This window comes from Cygnus atratus, chromosome 2, assembly GCF_013377495.2.
Source record: "Cygnus atratus isolate AKBS03 ecotype Queensland, Australia chromosome 2, CAtr_DNAZoo_HiC_assembly, whole genome shotgun sequence".
Lineage (NCBI taxonomy): Eukaryota > Metazoa > Chordata > Aves > Anseriformes > Anatidae > Cygnus > Cygnus atratus.
The window spans coordinates 92702524-92716967 of NC_066363.1; the positions used below are offsets into that span (position 1 = coordinate 92702524).

Consider the following 14444-nt stretch of genomic DNA (forward strand, 5'->3'; position numbering starts at 1 on the left):
TCATAAAATCAGAAACAAGACCCTAGAATATCTATTTTAAGCACCCTGTGTGTATAAAGCAGCAACAGCCCGATTGCAGCACTGTCTGCATGTCAATACAAACCACATGCTGTGTCACCAGATGAGTACAATATTGTGGAACTGCACTATTAAGTCCCCACATCAGCTGAGGTACTTTAAGTGAAACAACAGAGTCCTTCCACGACATCTGAACTGTGGTGCATTGGCGGGAGTCAGCTGCTCTCAGCATGCACCTTAGGGAAGGTGACTGGAGAACCCTCCAGTAACCATCCGCCAAGTAATTTTTTACATAGCATCGCTGTTTATAGTTTTTGCAAAAGCTTATTTTGTTTTATACACTAATTTTTAGGGGTCACCTTGTGGCTTTGTATTCAACAATTTAATCGCTATCTAAAAATTCAGAACTGTTTTGTGTTCACAGGGGCTATCTGCAACTACAACAGATGTGTAGTCAAAAAGTCCACCTAAAAGCCCCAAATACATTATTAAATACTGAGAAATACATAGATCTTCAAGCAGTATAGGTAGAGAGATCTCCCCTTCCTTACTGCTGACTTTGCCCCTCACTGCACATAAGCAGGCTCCTAAGCAGCATCTGCAGCCCACTGACTGGACACAGCCTGCCAGAGTAATGAACACAGCCATCAGGCCCTCCCTCTTCCTCAAGCACCTCAGGCATGGCCAGGGAGAAAATTGCAGACCTGAGGCATTGTCTGATGGTACACGGCCTGCTCTTCGACAAATGGTTTTGTGGAAGGTTGCTGACACAACCTTTCACATGTATAAACATGCCTGGTCACAAGTGATGCGTATCAGCTGATGTGACAGGAAGGAGCCTCAGCACAGCTCTGTGCTTGGTTTCCACCGTACCAGCTGGCCTGTCCCAGAAAAACCTGATACTCCCAGCTTAGCTGTTTGATAAAGGGACACTGACTTCTCTACCACTGAAAGCCACATGAACAATGCTGCTACAACACCGTACTACTGCAGTGTTTTAACACTAACTACTTTAGCATTCCTTTTCTACAACAAGCCATGAAATACTCTGCTAAACAATACTGGAAGACTCCAGACACAGGTGGTGGATGTTACTGAGAACATTGCTACTTGGCTCTAGAGCTGTAACAACTCACCTCAATCACGGCACCAATGCCTGCTGGGATCAGTACCAATAAACTTGTCTGTTCATCCAAAAGGAAAAGAAATATTACTACAGTACTAAAGCATCGCCAAAGTACTAGATGGGGAGAAAAAAAAGGAGATTATTAATATTTAAATGAACAGTTGAGATGACAGATGACTGTTGGCCTATTTACTGTAATTCCGTCCTAAGCAGTTTAAGCATGAACTTCTATGGATACACATCTTGATATATCAAGCAGTCCTAGAAACAGACAGTGATCTATATATCCAGACAGATAAAATAAAGAGACAAATAAATACTGAATAAAAAAAGAAATCTTTATCCCAAAAGACAGAAGGAAAATTGACAATTCAACCGTGTGTTTGTAGTACTATGAACTAAGTTTATGAAAGCTGAAAGGCTGTGAGATAACGACAGTCTTTGAACCTCACACAACTAATTCGATGCTTGCAAATTTTAAGAACAGTATTTTAGGGTTATTTTTCAGGTTTTGCAAAATCCTGACAGCTTCTAAATGTCTACCAAGTAGTTCTTAGATTAGACTGAATAGGGACTGGGAAGAGGAAGAGCTACAACACATTCAAACATCAACAATTACGCTGCACTATTTCAGAGCAATTGCCTGTCAGTTTTCACTCAGGGCAAGAGAGACATACGGAAAGGTGACTAAAGTTTGCTAATGAGAGAATGGAACCACCAATTACTGAAGACTGAAAGACTTACACTTTGATAGTAAGATTAGAAACCCCCTTGTCACTCAGTCTTTCCGAACTGACTTTACTCACTTATTTAACTGGCATTTAAAACTTAAATCTGAAATTCTCTGGTAGTTATCTACAAGGAACACACAGGACTTTCAGGACAAAATTACGTGACAGCACATTCTCTCCACCCACAGGATATTTCCCTTCTCCTCATTCTTTTCTTAAAGCATTTTTCTGTTCCTTCAGCAAGGGAAATACGGTAACTGACTTAATTTTAAACTTATTCTCTATTGCAAGACAGTCAAACCTTGGAAGTGACAGAAGTAATACTTGAGCATCACACTAACAAAGTTGGAACCAGCCTGCTAGCCATTGTCTTTTCATACATAGAACGAGTAAGAATAAAAACAGACAGTATATATTATACAGCACACACATACCACTTTGCATGCTGGGCCATACCTGCTTTTGTAGACATCCCAATCATGCTCCTCTTCTTCTTCCAATAACTGATGTCATTTTTGAATGCAAGGAAATCAAAGAGAAGCTGCAAATAGCAAGAAAAAATCTCATTTGCTGAAAACAGGCAGTAATAAAACTGTCAGCTGAACTGTTAAAAATGTTAATCTTAAAATTTAAGATAGCCCCACAAGAGAAATGATTAAATACTACAAATAAAAGCTAAAAAAGAAAAATTGTTTTAAAAGCCCAAAGCTCCAAAAGCACTGTAAAAAGACAGGAGGAAGTGCATGTACTGCTACTACTACAATGCTGCACCCTGTAAGGAAAGTTATCTGACAGAGTATGGACCACTGAGTGGTCCGTCCGTCAAATCCATGTCTGTCCAATTTAGAAACAAGGATATCGTGAGGGACAGTGTCAGATACTTTGCACAGATCTATTCACTGACTTAAAAAAAAAAAAAAAAAAAGGCATCACAGATTCAAGAAATTCTTGGGTCAGTGAACTTTAATGAAAAAGCTTTTTTTCTTTTAAACTGGGTAAACGGTACACAAAATAAAAAATTTCAGAAAAAAAATTAGTCCCAAACTGCAGATGTGTTACAATCTGATAACAGAGAAAAAAAAAAGAATATGGCTGGGAAACGTATGACTTTCCAACCAAATTAATTTTATCTAATGGGAATATAAAGAAAAATAACATGCCCAGAAAATTCTCATCTCTCACAGACGACTGGAATTGTATTCCACATAACTGTAGATGACAAAAATGTTTAAAGTAAAACAATGAGGTCTAAAAAAATTGTTCACTGTAACAAAGAGCCACATTAAACCAACACACCCACAATGCCAATGGCAAGGGACACAGCAAGAAGAAACAACCATGCCCATAACCACAAGTTCCATGATTTACAGCAGTAAATTTGTGAAGTAATTTAGCTTGACTGATCTAAATTTCTGCTGGGGTTAGAAGTCAGAGATTCAAACCCTACTACTGGTGCTGCATCTATGCAGCTGCAGTGGTACATCTTGTGAGAACTCCGCAGAAAGCTTGAACCACTGTTAACAGGTGATTAATTCTTAGGTCTCCGGTTGAACTCTGACTAAAAGAAGTGATAATAAACTTAAATGTTTTATATTTAGTCAAGACTGTTAGTTTATACCTAGTTATCTCATATTCCTATCTTCTATGAGATTTTTGTATTACTGGAAATAACAGCTGACTTGCACCAGACACCACTTCTATTGCTCTATTGAAATTACAACTCTTAAGAACAGTTCTCAATAAATGAAAGAGCTGAAGTTCAAACACCCTCTTTTTTTTCTTATATGCTATAATATCTAAAATCCCAAGTTTTTCCACTTACATGGAATGCTGCTACGAAAAATGTCAAAGCCAGAAAGTAGAGGTTAGTATCAACAAAAATTCCTTTTACTTCATCTGCATCCTTTTCTGAAAACCCTAAGAGAAAGAACAAGTAATTATACAAGAAGTAGTAGACAGTTAATTGCTGTTAGGTCCAGTATGAAAGGAATCTTATTTCAACCTGCATGTGGTTTTGGTAAGAAAACATAAATCCAGAACAAGATGGCAGCTTTACTGGTAGAACCCGATCTACATATATTTTGGCTAGTTATTTGGGTAGCCTTAAACAAAACCATCATTTACAAGCGTACTGGTGTTCTCTTAACACGTTGTACAAATACAACCTAGGCTGAACAGAGACACAAATGGCAAGACACAGGAGGTCATTCTAGCCCAAGTAAGAAGAATAAGGATTACTCAACTTTCACTCTGAACTCTTATAAGTTATGCAAGAAAAGTGAGCTTCACAATAAAGACTGAAAAATGTAAAAAGGAGTACACTGTGGAAGACAACAAAGGTCAGTGAAAAACTTGGCCATATATGCGGCATTACAGACCCCAGAGAATGGATTAGGCATCAGCTCTTTTGCTGGCCTTCACTGAATTAACTTGGCAGCTTCTCCTTGATAAATGGTAAAAGGAAAAGCATCCTGCAGAAATCACAACCTGTAAGCTGCATACATATTCTTTACCATCTTATCACATCAAAAAAGGAGGAATGTTGCCATCTTGTTACTTATTGGACGACCGCTAATTCAAAGAGTTAGAGCTGTCTGTGATAAATATGGTTGCCAGTATGAAGGACTGCGTTTTCCAAATGATACAGTATGCTTTTGATCTCTTTCAGTCAGCATTAAGATAGATCACAGAACAGCTCTTGCAGCCAGCATCAGATTGTCAAGTTCCTGAAATCCAGTTTGATCCCATGAGGGTCTTCTATTCCAATTATACCCTCCAGTCAGTTGCTGTGTTTGTCCAAGTTTCTTTTTCAGACCATAATGTAATGCTTTTTTGACATTTGAATAGTTTGAGTTATGACACTGTTGAGTTCAGCACCAATTTATTTTAACTTGTCACATCAGCGGTCCTCACAGCTTACCTATTTTTGGAATTTTGGATTTTGAATCAGAACATGTGTATGATATATATGACTGAATCAGAACACGTGTACGTGTATATATAATATGTGTATCTATCTTTTTTTTTTCAGGAATCAATGCAATGAATGTCATCCATTGTAAAATACCAACTCAGATCATAATGATTAACCAACTCCTCACTCTTACTAAAATGACTAAACTTTGGTGAACAAGAACATTGAGTAGTACAGATGCAGCAACACCCCTGTGTACATCACCTGGGAAACCAGCAAAATACCACACCTACCTGAATTATATACAAAAAGATGAATTGCAAAGGATTTAGGAATCACTAAACTAATCCAGCATGGAAGCTTATAAGATCTCTTAGCCTGAAAAAAAAAAAGTTCAAATTGCTGTCTAAAGAACTTAAAAAGAGATGATCAGGAAGAGCCCTACCATTTGCATACATCAACACCAGTTCGGTTTTCAGTTTTGATACAGTTCTTTACCCTAGCCTAAAGAAGCCAACTAGAGTCTAGTGAGAGAAAACTAAATCAGCGAAAATGACCTTGAAAGTAAGATGTAGATTTTTAAGGAGGATGATTAGACTCCTAAACGTCTGCATCAGTGGAACAGATATTTAAAGGCAGTAAAAGCTTGGCTACACCATCACTGACACAGAGTGTAAGAACTGCACAGTGAAAGTGTACGCTTACTCCAGTAACTGGAAGCTGAAACAGTCTCTCTCTCTAGGTCTTTCCTTCATCTCTTTTTAGGAGTTTTGTTTTATTTTAATTCAGCACAGATGCCCATTATGATCAAAGTTGAGCTAACCAAATAAAATCAAAATGCAGTAAAAATTGTCCAACCAATTCACTTGTTAAAAAATCTAAAAAAATCCCCAACACCATCCAAATCCAAGCCATTCCATTTAAGCCAAATACAGAATTTAACAGTTTAGCCTCCAGTTTATCTGAATTATCCTATATATTTGTAAGTGAGGTACTTGACCTGAGCCAAAGTGAGAGGAAAGCCAGTTCTGAAGTGTCAGAAGTAGTATGATTGGAACCAAGATTCTTTCCTTACACTCAGCTTGAGCCCAAAGTCTTTGCTATTCCTGGCTGTATTTCACCACAGGTATATGGCCAGAGTGATGGGCTATATATAGCTAATATAAAAGCTTATATAACTCTGATACAGCTTTTCTGTTCCATGGATGATAGGGGAAACCTGTGGGTGAAATATTCTCCTCTATTTTGACCTGTTATGCTTTCACAGTAGTACTATCCAAATAAAATTGAAAGTTAATACTTAAAAAAAAGTTAATTAACTTCTGCACTCGTTTCCTACCATGTCAACACTTTATTTCCAACCTTACCTTATTAAGGTAAAGCAATTTAAGTTTTGTAGTGCTAAATATTTTCACCAGCTAACCAAAAAACAGGCACAATTAAATGTCACCTGTATATTTACAAGAAAAAAAGGTGCTTTTTTTGATACCTAAACTCATTAAAGATGAAAACATACCAAACTGTTGGAGGGAGTACACAGCATCCTGCATGTGGATCCAAAATCGGAGTTTTCCAAGAGATATTTTGTCATATGACACTGTAAGAGGTAGCTCCGTTGTGGAACGATTTATAACCTGAATTTCAAAAAGAAATAGTTTATTTTTAATAGAAGAATCTTGCAACAATTATTTCCATTCATTCTTTCACACAATTTAAGAGGTTGACCTCTTTAAGGCTTGAAATCTTTGCTTTTATTTTTTTTCCAAGAGGCGCTAAATCAAGTTTGTTCTATTCAAGATCTTATAGCAACCTCACTGTTACTGTGTACAAAAGCCCTTGAGAAGCTTACATTAAGTTCCCTCTGCTGGTCTCAGCTAAAGTGGGAAAAGTGTGCTTAAGGTAGTTTTCCATTCTGATAGTTCTTCTCTGGATGTATATGATAAGATTATGATAAGGTAGAAGACAAGACAAGCAAAACATCTTCTGAAGGCCCCAGTCACACCTTTACTAAATTTACTAATTTGTGGCTGTTTTTGAGAGAAGAGATTTGAGAGAAGAGATTTTGAGATTATAACAATTCATACAAAAACAAAAGATGGTGAAGCAAGATGTTGCTGCCTGCTCAGAATGCTGAAAACACCACAGCTAAAGCTAAGCAGAATGCCCTGTGTGTAAAACATGACATACAGGGTGTCACAAGTAAGTTTAACCTAATTCTCCTGTCTCATCTACCTTTCAATTACAATGAGAACTATCTGGGGACTCCTTAAGTTGAAAAAAAAGTCTTAAATTGCCACAGCTCCTTTTGTATGACAGTTGACTGTCTCTGAAATAGTTTTAAAACAAAAGAAAAAAATATTGTCCTTAGAGATGTTAGAATTCTCCACAGCTTAGGCACAAGATCACACAGTATGTGTTAAACTTTCAAGGATAGTTTAAGACTACAGACAGGCAGGCACTCTGAATGGTAACAGTTCAAGATGCTAATTACTACTCAATCATAATTCCCATTTCAGAATTGTTACTCTACACTGTGTATGTTTCTACAGTAATCACTTAGCTGATGCTTATCAGAGATGAATGGGCTTCTTCTGATCCTAATGTTACTGAAAATGCTTTCAGCCTCCCCATACATCAGAGTCAGATGTGAATCGGGGATTTTGTTCACTCTCCCATTCCATTCCCCCTTTCCTCCAGTATGTACAAATGATTCTTAATCTCATGACCCTATGGGGGGGGCGGGGGCAGAACACAAATGTATGTGAGGGAAAGAAATGGAAGTTGTGAGAGTTTTATAAATCCAGCAGAAAGAAAACTGTCAGGCATCTCCAAACAGTCTGAAGAAAAACAGAATGAAAACAACTAGGTTAGAGCTGAAGATTGAAGGTGCTAGCAAGATTCTAATGCTCTTTATCAAAAGCTACGTGCAGGTCTTCCAGGCTTCTCCTTTTTAAAGGATGCCTGTAATCCCTCCATTCTCATTCCAATTTCTCAGTCCATCAAAGTTAACATCAACATGTCTGGCAGAAAATGGAAAGAAATTTTATCTATTCAGGACAGACAGAACACACAAATTTTGCAAATACATAGGCAAGTAACATTCTGTGCACACAATGCACTACTAAGGAGATAGGAGTTGTGCAGGGAGACAACTAGATTGCCATGCAAGACAGAAATTCTTGAACACCAAAAGCAAATTAAATGAATTTGTCAAGATCAGAAGAATGAACTCTTTCTTAAGGAACAATTACAAGCCTACAAGTGTTGCCTCAACCTAGTTGAGGTGCGTGAGGCTTGCTAAGCTTTTGAAAACTAGGAGGTTTTCAATCCTGTGCAATACAACCTGTTCTTGGAGTAAGGCCTCAGAACATCACATATTACTTCTAGCATTCTATCAGTGCTACAAAGCAGTGTGTAAACAGAGCAAACAAGTTCTGCAGTATGAATTTTAATGCATTCCCTTTACTACTTCAGAATCCTGTGTAATCCCCAAACCCACAGTACTGGGGAGAATGTGTAAGAACACAGCATCACAGAATATCCCGAGTAGGAAGGGACCCACAAGGATCACTGACTAACTGCTGGCTCTGCACAGGACTACCCATAATGTAAACCATGTATCTAAGGGCATCGTTCAAATGCTTCTTGAACTCCAGCAGGCTCAGTGCCAGGACCATGTCCCTGGAGAGCCTGTCCCAGTGCCCGACCACCCTCTCGGTGAAGAACCTTTTCCTAACAACCAGCCTGACCCCCCCGGGGCGACTATCTGCATGGACTCTTAGTGCGATGAAGTAAGAGTCTTCATTGCAACCTGGCTACATTCTTTTTATACACTTTCCTTCCAGATGTTTTCCTTCAAAAACCTTCCAACCCCTCTTTACAGTCCTTTGGTCCCTTTGTCTTGTCATCTGCTGATCTTTGTCTTGATGTATCTCTTGGGCTGTTATGTACCTTTTCGCAACCCCCTGATCCCATGCCTGGTTCTGGTAACTGCTCTGTTACTTTTCTTTTCCCCTGGGCCTTGTAGCGGTCTTTGCTCTTATCTCGTTATTTATCTATGCCTCAGGCTCCACAGTGACTCTCATCCTCCACACCTCTTGTCTTCCAGAATTCCCTTCTTTGACTCTCACGTGGCCACAAGTCCTTCATCTATGTACACTGTTAATTAAACCTACTTTGTCTATAAGATTACATATCTCACACCTCCCTCCCCTGTGTCCCAGCTCCATGCCATTCCCTCGGGTCCTGTCGCTGTCCCCAGAGAGCAGAGCTCAGCACCTGCCCCTCCGCTCCCCTCGTGAGGGAGCTGCAGGCCGCCATGAGGCCTCCCCTCAGCCTGCTCTGCTCTGTGATGAACAAACCAAGGGATCTCAGCTGCTCCTCAAACATCTTGTCCTCTAGACCCTTCACCATCTTTGTAGCCCTCCTTTGGATGCTCTCTAATAGTTTCGTGTCCTTCATATATTGGGGCACCCAAAACTGTCCACAGAACTCGATGTGAGGCTGCACCAGTGCAGAGCAGAGTGGGACTATCCCTTCCCCTGACTGGCTGGCAGCGCTGTGCCTGAGGCACCCCAGGACTAAACCTGGCCCTTTGGGCTGCCATGGCACACTGCTGGCTCGTGTTCAACTTGCCATCGACCAGAACCCCAGATCCCTCTCCACAGGGCTGCTCTCCAGCCTCTTGTCCCCCAGTCCATATGTACAGCCAGGGTTGCTCCATCCCAGGTGCAGAAACTGGCACTTGCTCCTGTTAAATTTCATGCTGCTGCTGATTGCCCAGCCCTCTAGTTTGTCAAGATTTCTCTGTAAGGCCCCTCTACTCTCAAGGGAATTAACAGTTCCTCCTAATTTAGTAACACCTGCAATCTTCCTTAGTACATATTTGAGTCCTGCATCCAGGTCATTTATAAAAACAGTGAAGAGAACTGGCCCTAAAATGGATCCCTGAGGAACCTCGCTAGTGACTGGCTGCCAGCCTGGTGTAACCCCAGTTAGTAAAACCTTCTGAGCCTGACCCATCAGCCCATTGTTCACTCACTGCATTATGTAGTAGTCAACATGAGAAACACAGTCATCATACTGTATTAAATTCTAGTACTTCTAAGACCTACAGCTGGGTGAAAATCATAGTCAGTTCAAAACCTATACAACTTAGCAGAACAAGGGAAAATCCATCTTCAGCACCATGACTAGGTCAGGCGTATCAAGCAGATAACATATACCCTATTTACAGTCAACTGCTGGCCTTACTCCACACACAAGCTGTATTACCTTCCTCCCTTATTCTTTCCTGTTCTTCAAATACCCCTCTCATTAACTCATGGGACACATAATATTAGACCAGACTTTCTGTAGGGCTTGCGAGCAGTTTGCCTCGCTACTGAAAAGTTACATAAGCCAGCGCTGAACAGAAATTTTGCTAGTTTTGATAGATTAGTCTTTGCAGCACGTTCTCAAGATCTTTATCACTGCGAGTTGCAATAGCATTGACCATGACATGCATGACAGCTGTGGGAATGCTCTTAGCCACATGAGAACGTTGAGTTTATTTGTAAACAGGGCACATGACCAGTTGGAAACTCATATGAATGTACTGAACTTAACAATGAGCTGTGGTAAGAAACTAAAAACAAAGGACAGTGACCGCTTGTAAAGACATTACAAGAGTATCTAATGAAATACTGGACAGAACTATCTGGTACAAAGATTTGTAACTGAAATGCAGAGGAGTTTATTTTGCCAAACAAGGTTGGGATGGGGTAGAAATGTTCTTAAAGGATATTCTCCCCAGCATTCAGGAACAAAATTCTTTGTCTAAGCTGAAGTTTATGAATTGGAAAGGCGATTTATAAGGTCTATGGAAAGTTTGCATCTACCAAAGCTCCCACCTAGAAGATGCTGAATCCAGATATGCTCATTTAACAGTTCTGAGACATTCTTAAGCATTCAAAGTTTTTGTTCTCAGTCACTGATTCCTAATTTCTAGTCGGTGTAACTGAAAAACAAATGCAGGGCTTAACTAAAAGGTGCTGGATGAACATGGCTTAGATGCAGGGGGCAGTAACAAAACTGCATGATTTCCTCCAGCGGAGGAGTTGGGCAAAAGCTAAATAGAGAATTCAATTTAAATGTATGAAAAAACACCTGTTTTTACTGCAGGGGTGAATGACCACTAGAACAGGTTGCCCAGAGATGTTGCGGAGTATTCATCCTTGGATATATCCAAACCCCAAATGGACAAGGTCTTGCGCAACCTGCTCTTGGTGCCCCAGCTCTGAGCAGGTGTGCTGGACTAGAGACCTCCAGAGATCCCTAACAACCTCATCCTTCTGTGATTCTGTCACCGACATTTTCAAGTCCTGATCTGAGTGCATAAACTCGTTAGATGTACTGTTAGTGTATTGGCAGCAGGTATGCTCAAGTTACTCTAATATGATAGAGGGTACCACTGGAAAATTTAACCACAAGTGAATTTTTTTGAACTAAGTCAGTGGCTATTCTCTTATCCCCACGTTACTGCAGTACCAGCTGTATTCAGTGTGCTCATTTCCCTAGAAGATACTAGGAGTAGTTCTGGAACGCTAACACAACTTCATCGAACAGTTTAAAGAGTCAAACTGCTCATGTGCTTGCTCCCACCACAGCTGCTGCTGCAGATTTCCTCCATATCTATCCAAAAGGCAGGAGCGATGGAATCCAAATATCCTTTGACAGAACAGAAGGGAGCGTTTGGCAGATATTTCAAAATGCAGATTCAGACTCTGCAGTTGCCACTGCTGACCACGTTAAGTTAAACAACAGTCATTGATAGTCATTTTGTGACTTTATAGTTTTTCATTAAACAACCTATGAAGAAAATCTTAATTATAACAACATTGAAGATTACTGTTAAAACTATTAAATGTAATTAAAGGTTTTCTATTACTCACCATCAAATCTTTCACTCTGTTGCTTAGCTGATCAATAAATAATATTGGAAGGTAATGCACTGTCTTCCCCAACTGAACCCTAGGATGTTTAAACATGGATTTTATAACTGCAGTGATCTAAAAAGAAAACTACTTTTATTCAAGTTAGCACTCAATCAGCACTTTCAGATCTACCCGTGTAGGTATTTCCCACCATCTTTTCAGGCACATTATTCTTTAACACACAGCATGAAAGAAGCAACTGCTAGCCTGGAATCTCTCATTGAGAGATGTCTGCATAAAAAGTGTGCGTGTTATATTTCTCTTTTCAGTTTGTTTTTACTTTTCAGTAGAAAGAATAAGCAAAAAAGAACGAAATACAAATGAAATTAGCCGTGATGATGCTGAAGGTGTTGCATGAACAAGGGTAGAGGAAATTTAAAAGTTTGCCAAGCAGAAACACCATGAGGTTTACCACCATATATTTGTATCCTTTGTCTCAAGTATCCCTCTCCTCCTGCAATGACAACTTTCCACCATCTCCCCCCCTGCTCTCCAGCCCCAGTGACACCTACTAGCTCAGCAATAGCACATGCTCTACCTAGCATGGGACCATGTAAACACTGGCTGCTATGCACACAAGATGGCTAGATACTACTGATGAGAGTGCACAAGGAACATCTACATTCTCTGCCTTTTCCTGAACAGAAACACTTGTTTGGATTGCTCTACCACCTCATCAGCCTGCACAAAACCAGTAATAACAACCTTCGAGGCCTTGACAAAACTGACCACTAGAAATTGTTTTGTTGGTATTTTGGAAAAGTATTTAGCCTAGGGCCCTGAAAGAGACAAATTCTTAAAGCTCTTCACTAGAGAGGCAGTTATCTACACTATAGTATACTCAGTAAGAGTCTGTGGAGCTAGCACAACTGAGCTTATTCAAGTCTGGAAATTGAATTTTAGTAGTTCACAAAAGGAAGAAGTCTCTATGTACGGTAACTACATAGTAAATACTCAAGGGGCAACAGTAATACAGAGAAGTATTAACTTGAGGATCAGAAATAGTTTGATTCTTCAACTGAAGAGAGTTCAATTTCTAGATAACAATTACAATCAAAGCTACTGCTAGTGGAATTGCAGCAGGCTATTTCACATCCAAACTACTTTCTGCATAATGTGATGATAAAACAGCACTGAAGAGCATCTAGATATGACCAGAAAAGATCCATCAACCCCTTCCTGTTTTGGGTCTGTCTTAGGAGTTGCTAAGTTTATCTATTCTGCTTGGGAAGCTATCCCAGAACCCCAGAGTCTGCTGACTAAGCAACTGCTTCTGGATTTAACAGGATACTTGTAGAGAAAGGCATCAACATACGGCAGCACCAGCCAACACAGCGCTATTTATATGGTTAACACTGGAAGAAATTTAAGCAAGCTGTGAACAGAAGCTACTGCCTGCCTAAAATCTCACTTTTTATGTTTTTCTTGAGAAAACTAAATTATGTAGGACAACAACGCATTGTCAAAGGGAAATAAAGCCAGTCATAGAGGGGGGAAAAAGATGGGGTAGGAGATCAGCCGTGCCACTTAAGCACTTGCTGTTTAGACACAACTGGATGTGACGGTTAACTGCAAAGGTCAAGGAACAATAATTGCTTTAAAGGCCAGAAGTATGATTTGAGAACAAGAAGGTGTGAAACCTGCTGTAGCATTTACTTGTGTCTTTGCAGTTCTGCTTTGTGTTACCCTGGTAACTCCCATACAAAAAGGTATTTTAAACTCTGAACTGCCCATAGCAAGACATTTCCAACAAGGCGTTCTAGTACATAATACCTTACTAACTGTCATTATTGAAATGCAGGCATTAAAGAGTGCCTATTTTTGTCTCCTAAGCTCCAATATAAAAATAAAATACTAAAGGAGGACAGGCAAGATTTTTGTAGAAAAGCCAATTAAGCTTAAAATCTAGCAAAATTAAGTCATCAACTTACATCTTCATGTAACGGTGAACATCAGCTGGGAGGGATGATCCATCAAACACAAAATCTTCCACCATGACATTTAAGGTCAACCTTGACCTCCAGTGAGAGACGGGTTCATCTAAAGCGCTGGTCTGCTTTTCTGCTTCAATTTGCTTTAAAAATACAACAAACACACATACTGCTAAACAATACAGAATTTTGAACAGGATAATACTCTTAACTCATAGAAACTACTGAGTCATTAGCTGTATTACAAAATAGACATTCGTTAAGAAATACTTTACCTTAATTTAGACTAGACCAAGTATTTTGCCCAAATACAGCAGAACATATTGTAAATGCCAACCATAATTTGATACTGAACAATTCATTGCCCATTCAAAGCCCCGTTCATCAAGAATGAATATTCAGCTTATTTATTTTAATTCCTTATGCATCTGCATGCTCTGAAAACAGTCACTTGAAAGTAAGAATAGTAGAGTATTCAGATATTACTTCAAAACAGTCAAAAGGATGATTGACTCTACTAATCTGGGGGAGTAAAAAGATCTGACCATTTGCTTTGAATTTTTGAGCCTCCAAATGCTGTGGAAAGCAGTGCTGAAACGTTTTCCATAGCTTTCAGTAGATGCTTGCCCCCCAAGGCATTCTACTTGCTTTTCCTTGGATAACCACCACCTGCTATCACCTTTTAATGCTGGACTCTAGCTTCAACTCGTTTTCAACTTTATCATAACAACATTTAGAAATAGCGCTGAT

The 14444-nt window shown here is 39.5% G+C and overlaps 1 protein-coding gene across 1 annotated transcript in view; it reads right to left on the reverse strand.

The window, feature by feature from the left end:
- CLPTM1L (CLPTM1 like) overlaps nucleotides 1–14444 on the reverse strand; it is a 30341-nt gene that overhangs the window by 12644 nt on the left and 3253 nt on the right. The window contains exons 4-9 of the mRNA XM_035550554.2: nucleotides 13695–13837; nucleotides 11722–11800; nucleotides 6306–6423; nucleotides 3698–3792; nucleotides 2332–2416; nucleotides 1155–1258 (exon numbers count right to left, since the gene is read on the reverse strand). Coding sequence (XP_035406447.1) covers nucleotides 1155–1258; nucleotides 2332–2416; nucleotides 3698–3792; nucleotides 6306–6423; nucleotides 11722–11800; nucleotides 13695–13837 — 624 coding nt within the window. The remainder of the gene's footprint in view (nucleotides 1–1154; nucleotides 1259–2331; nucleotides 2417–3697; nucleotides 3793–6305; nucleotides 6424–11721; nucleotides 11801–13694; nucleotides 13838–14444) is intronic.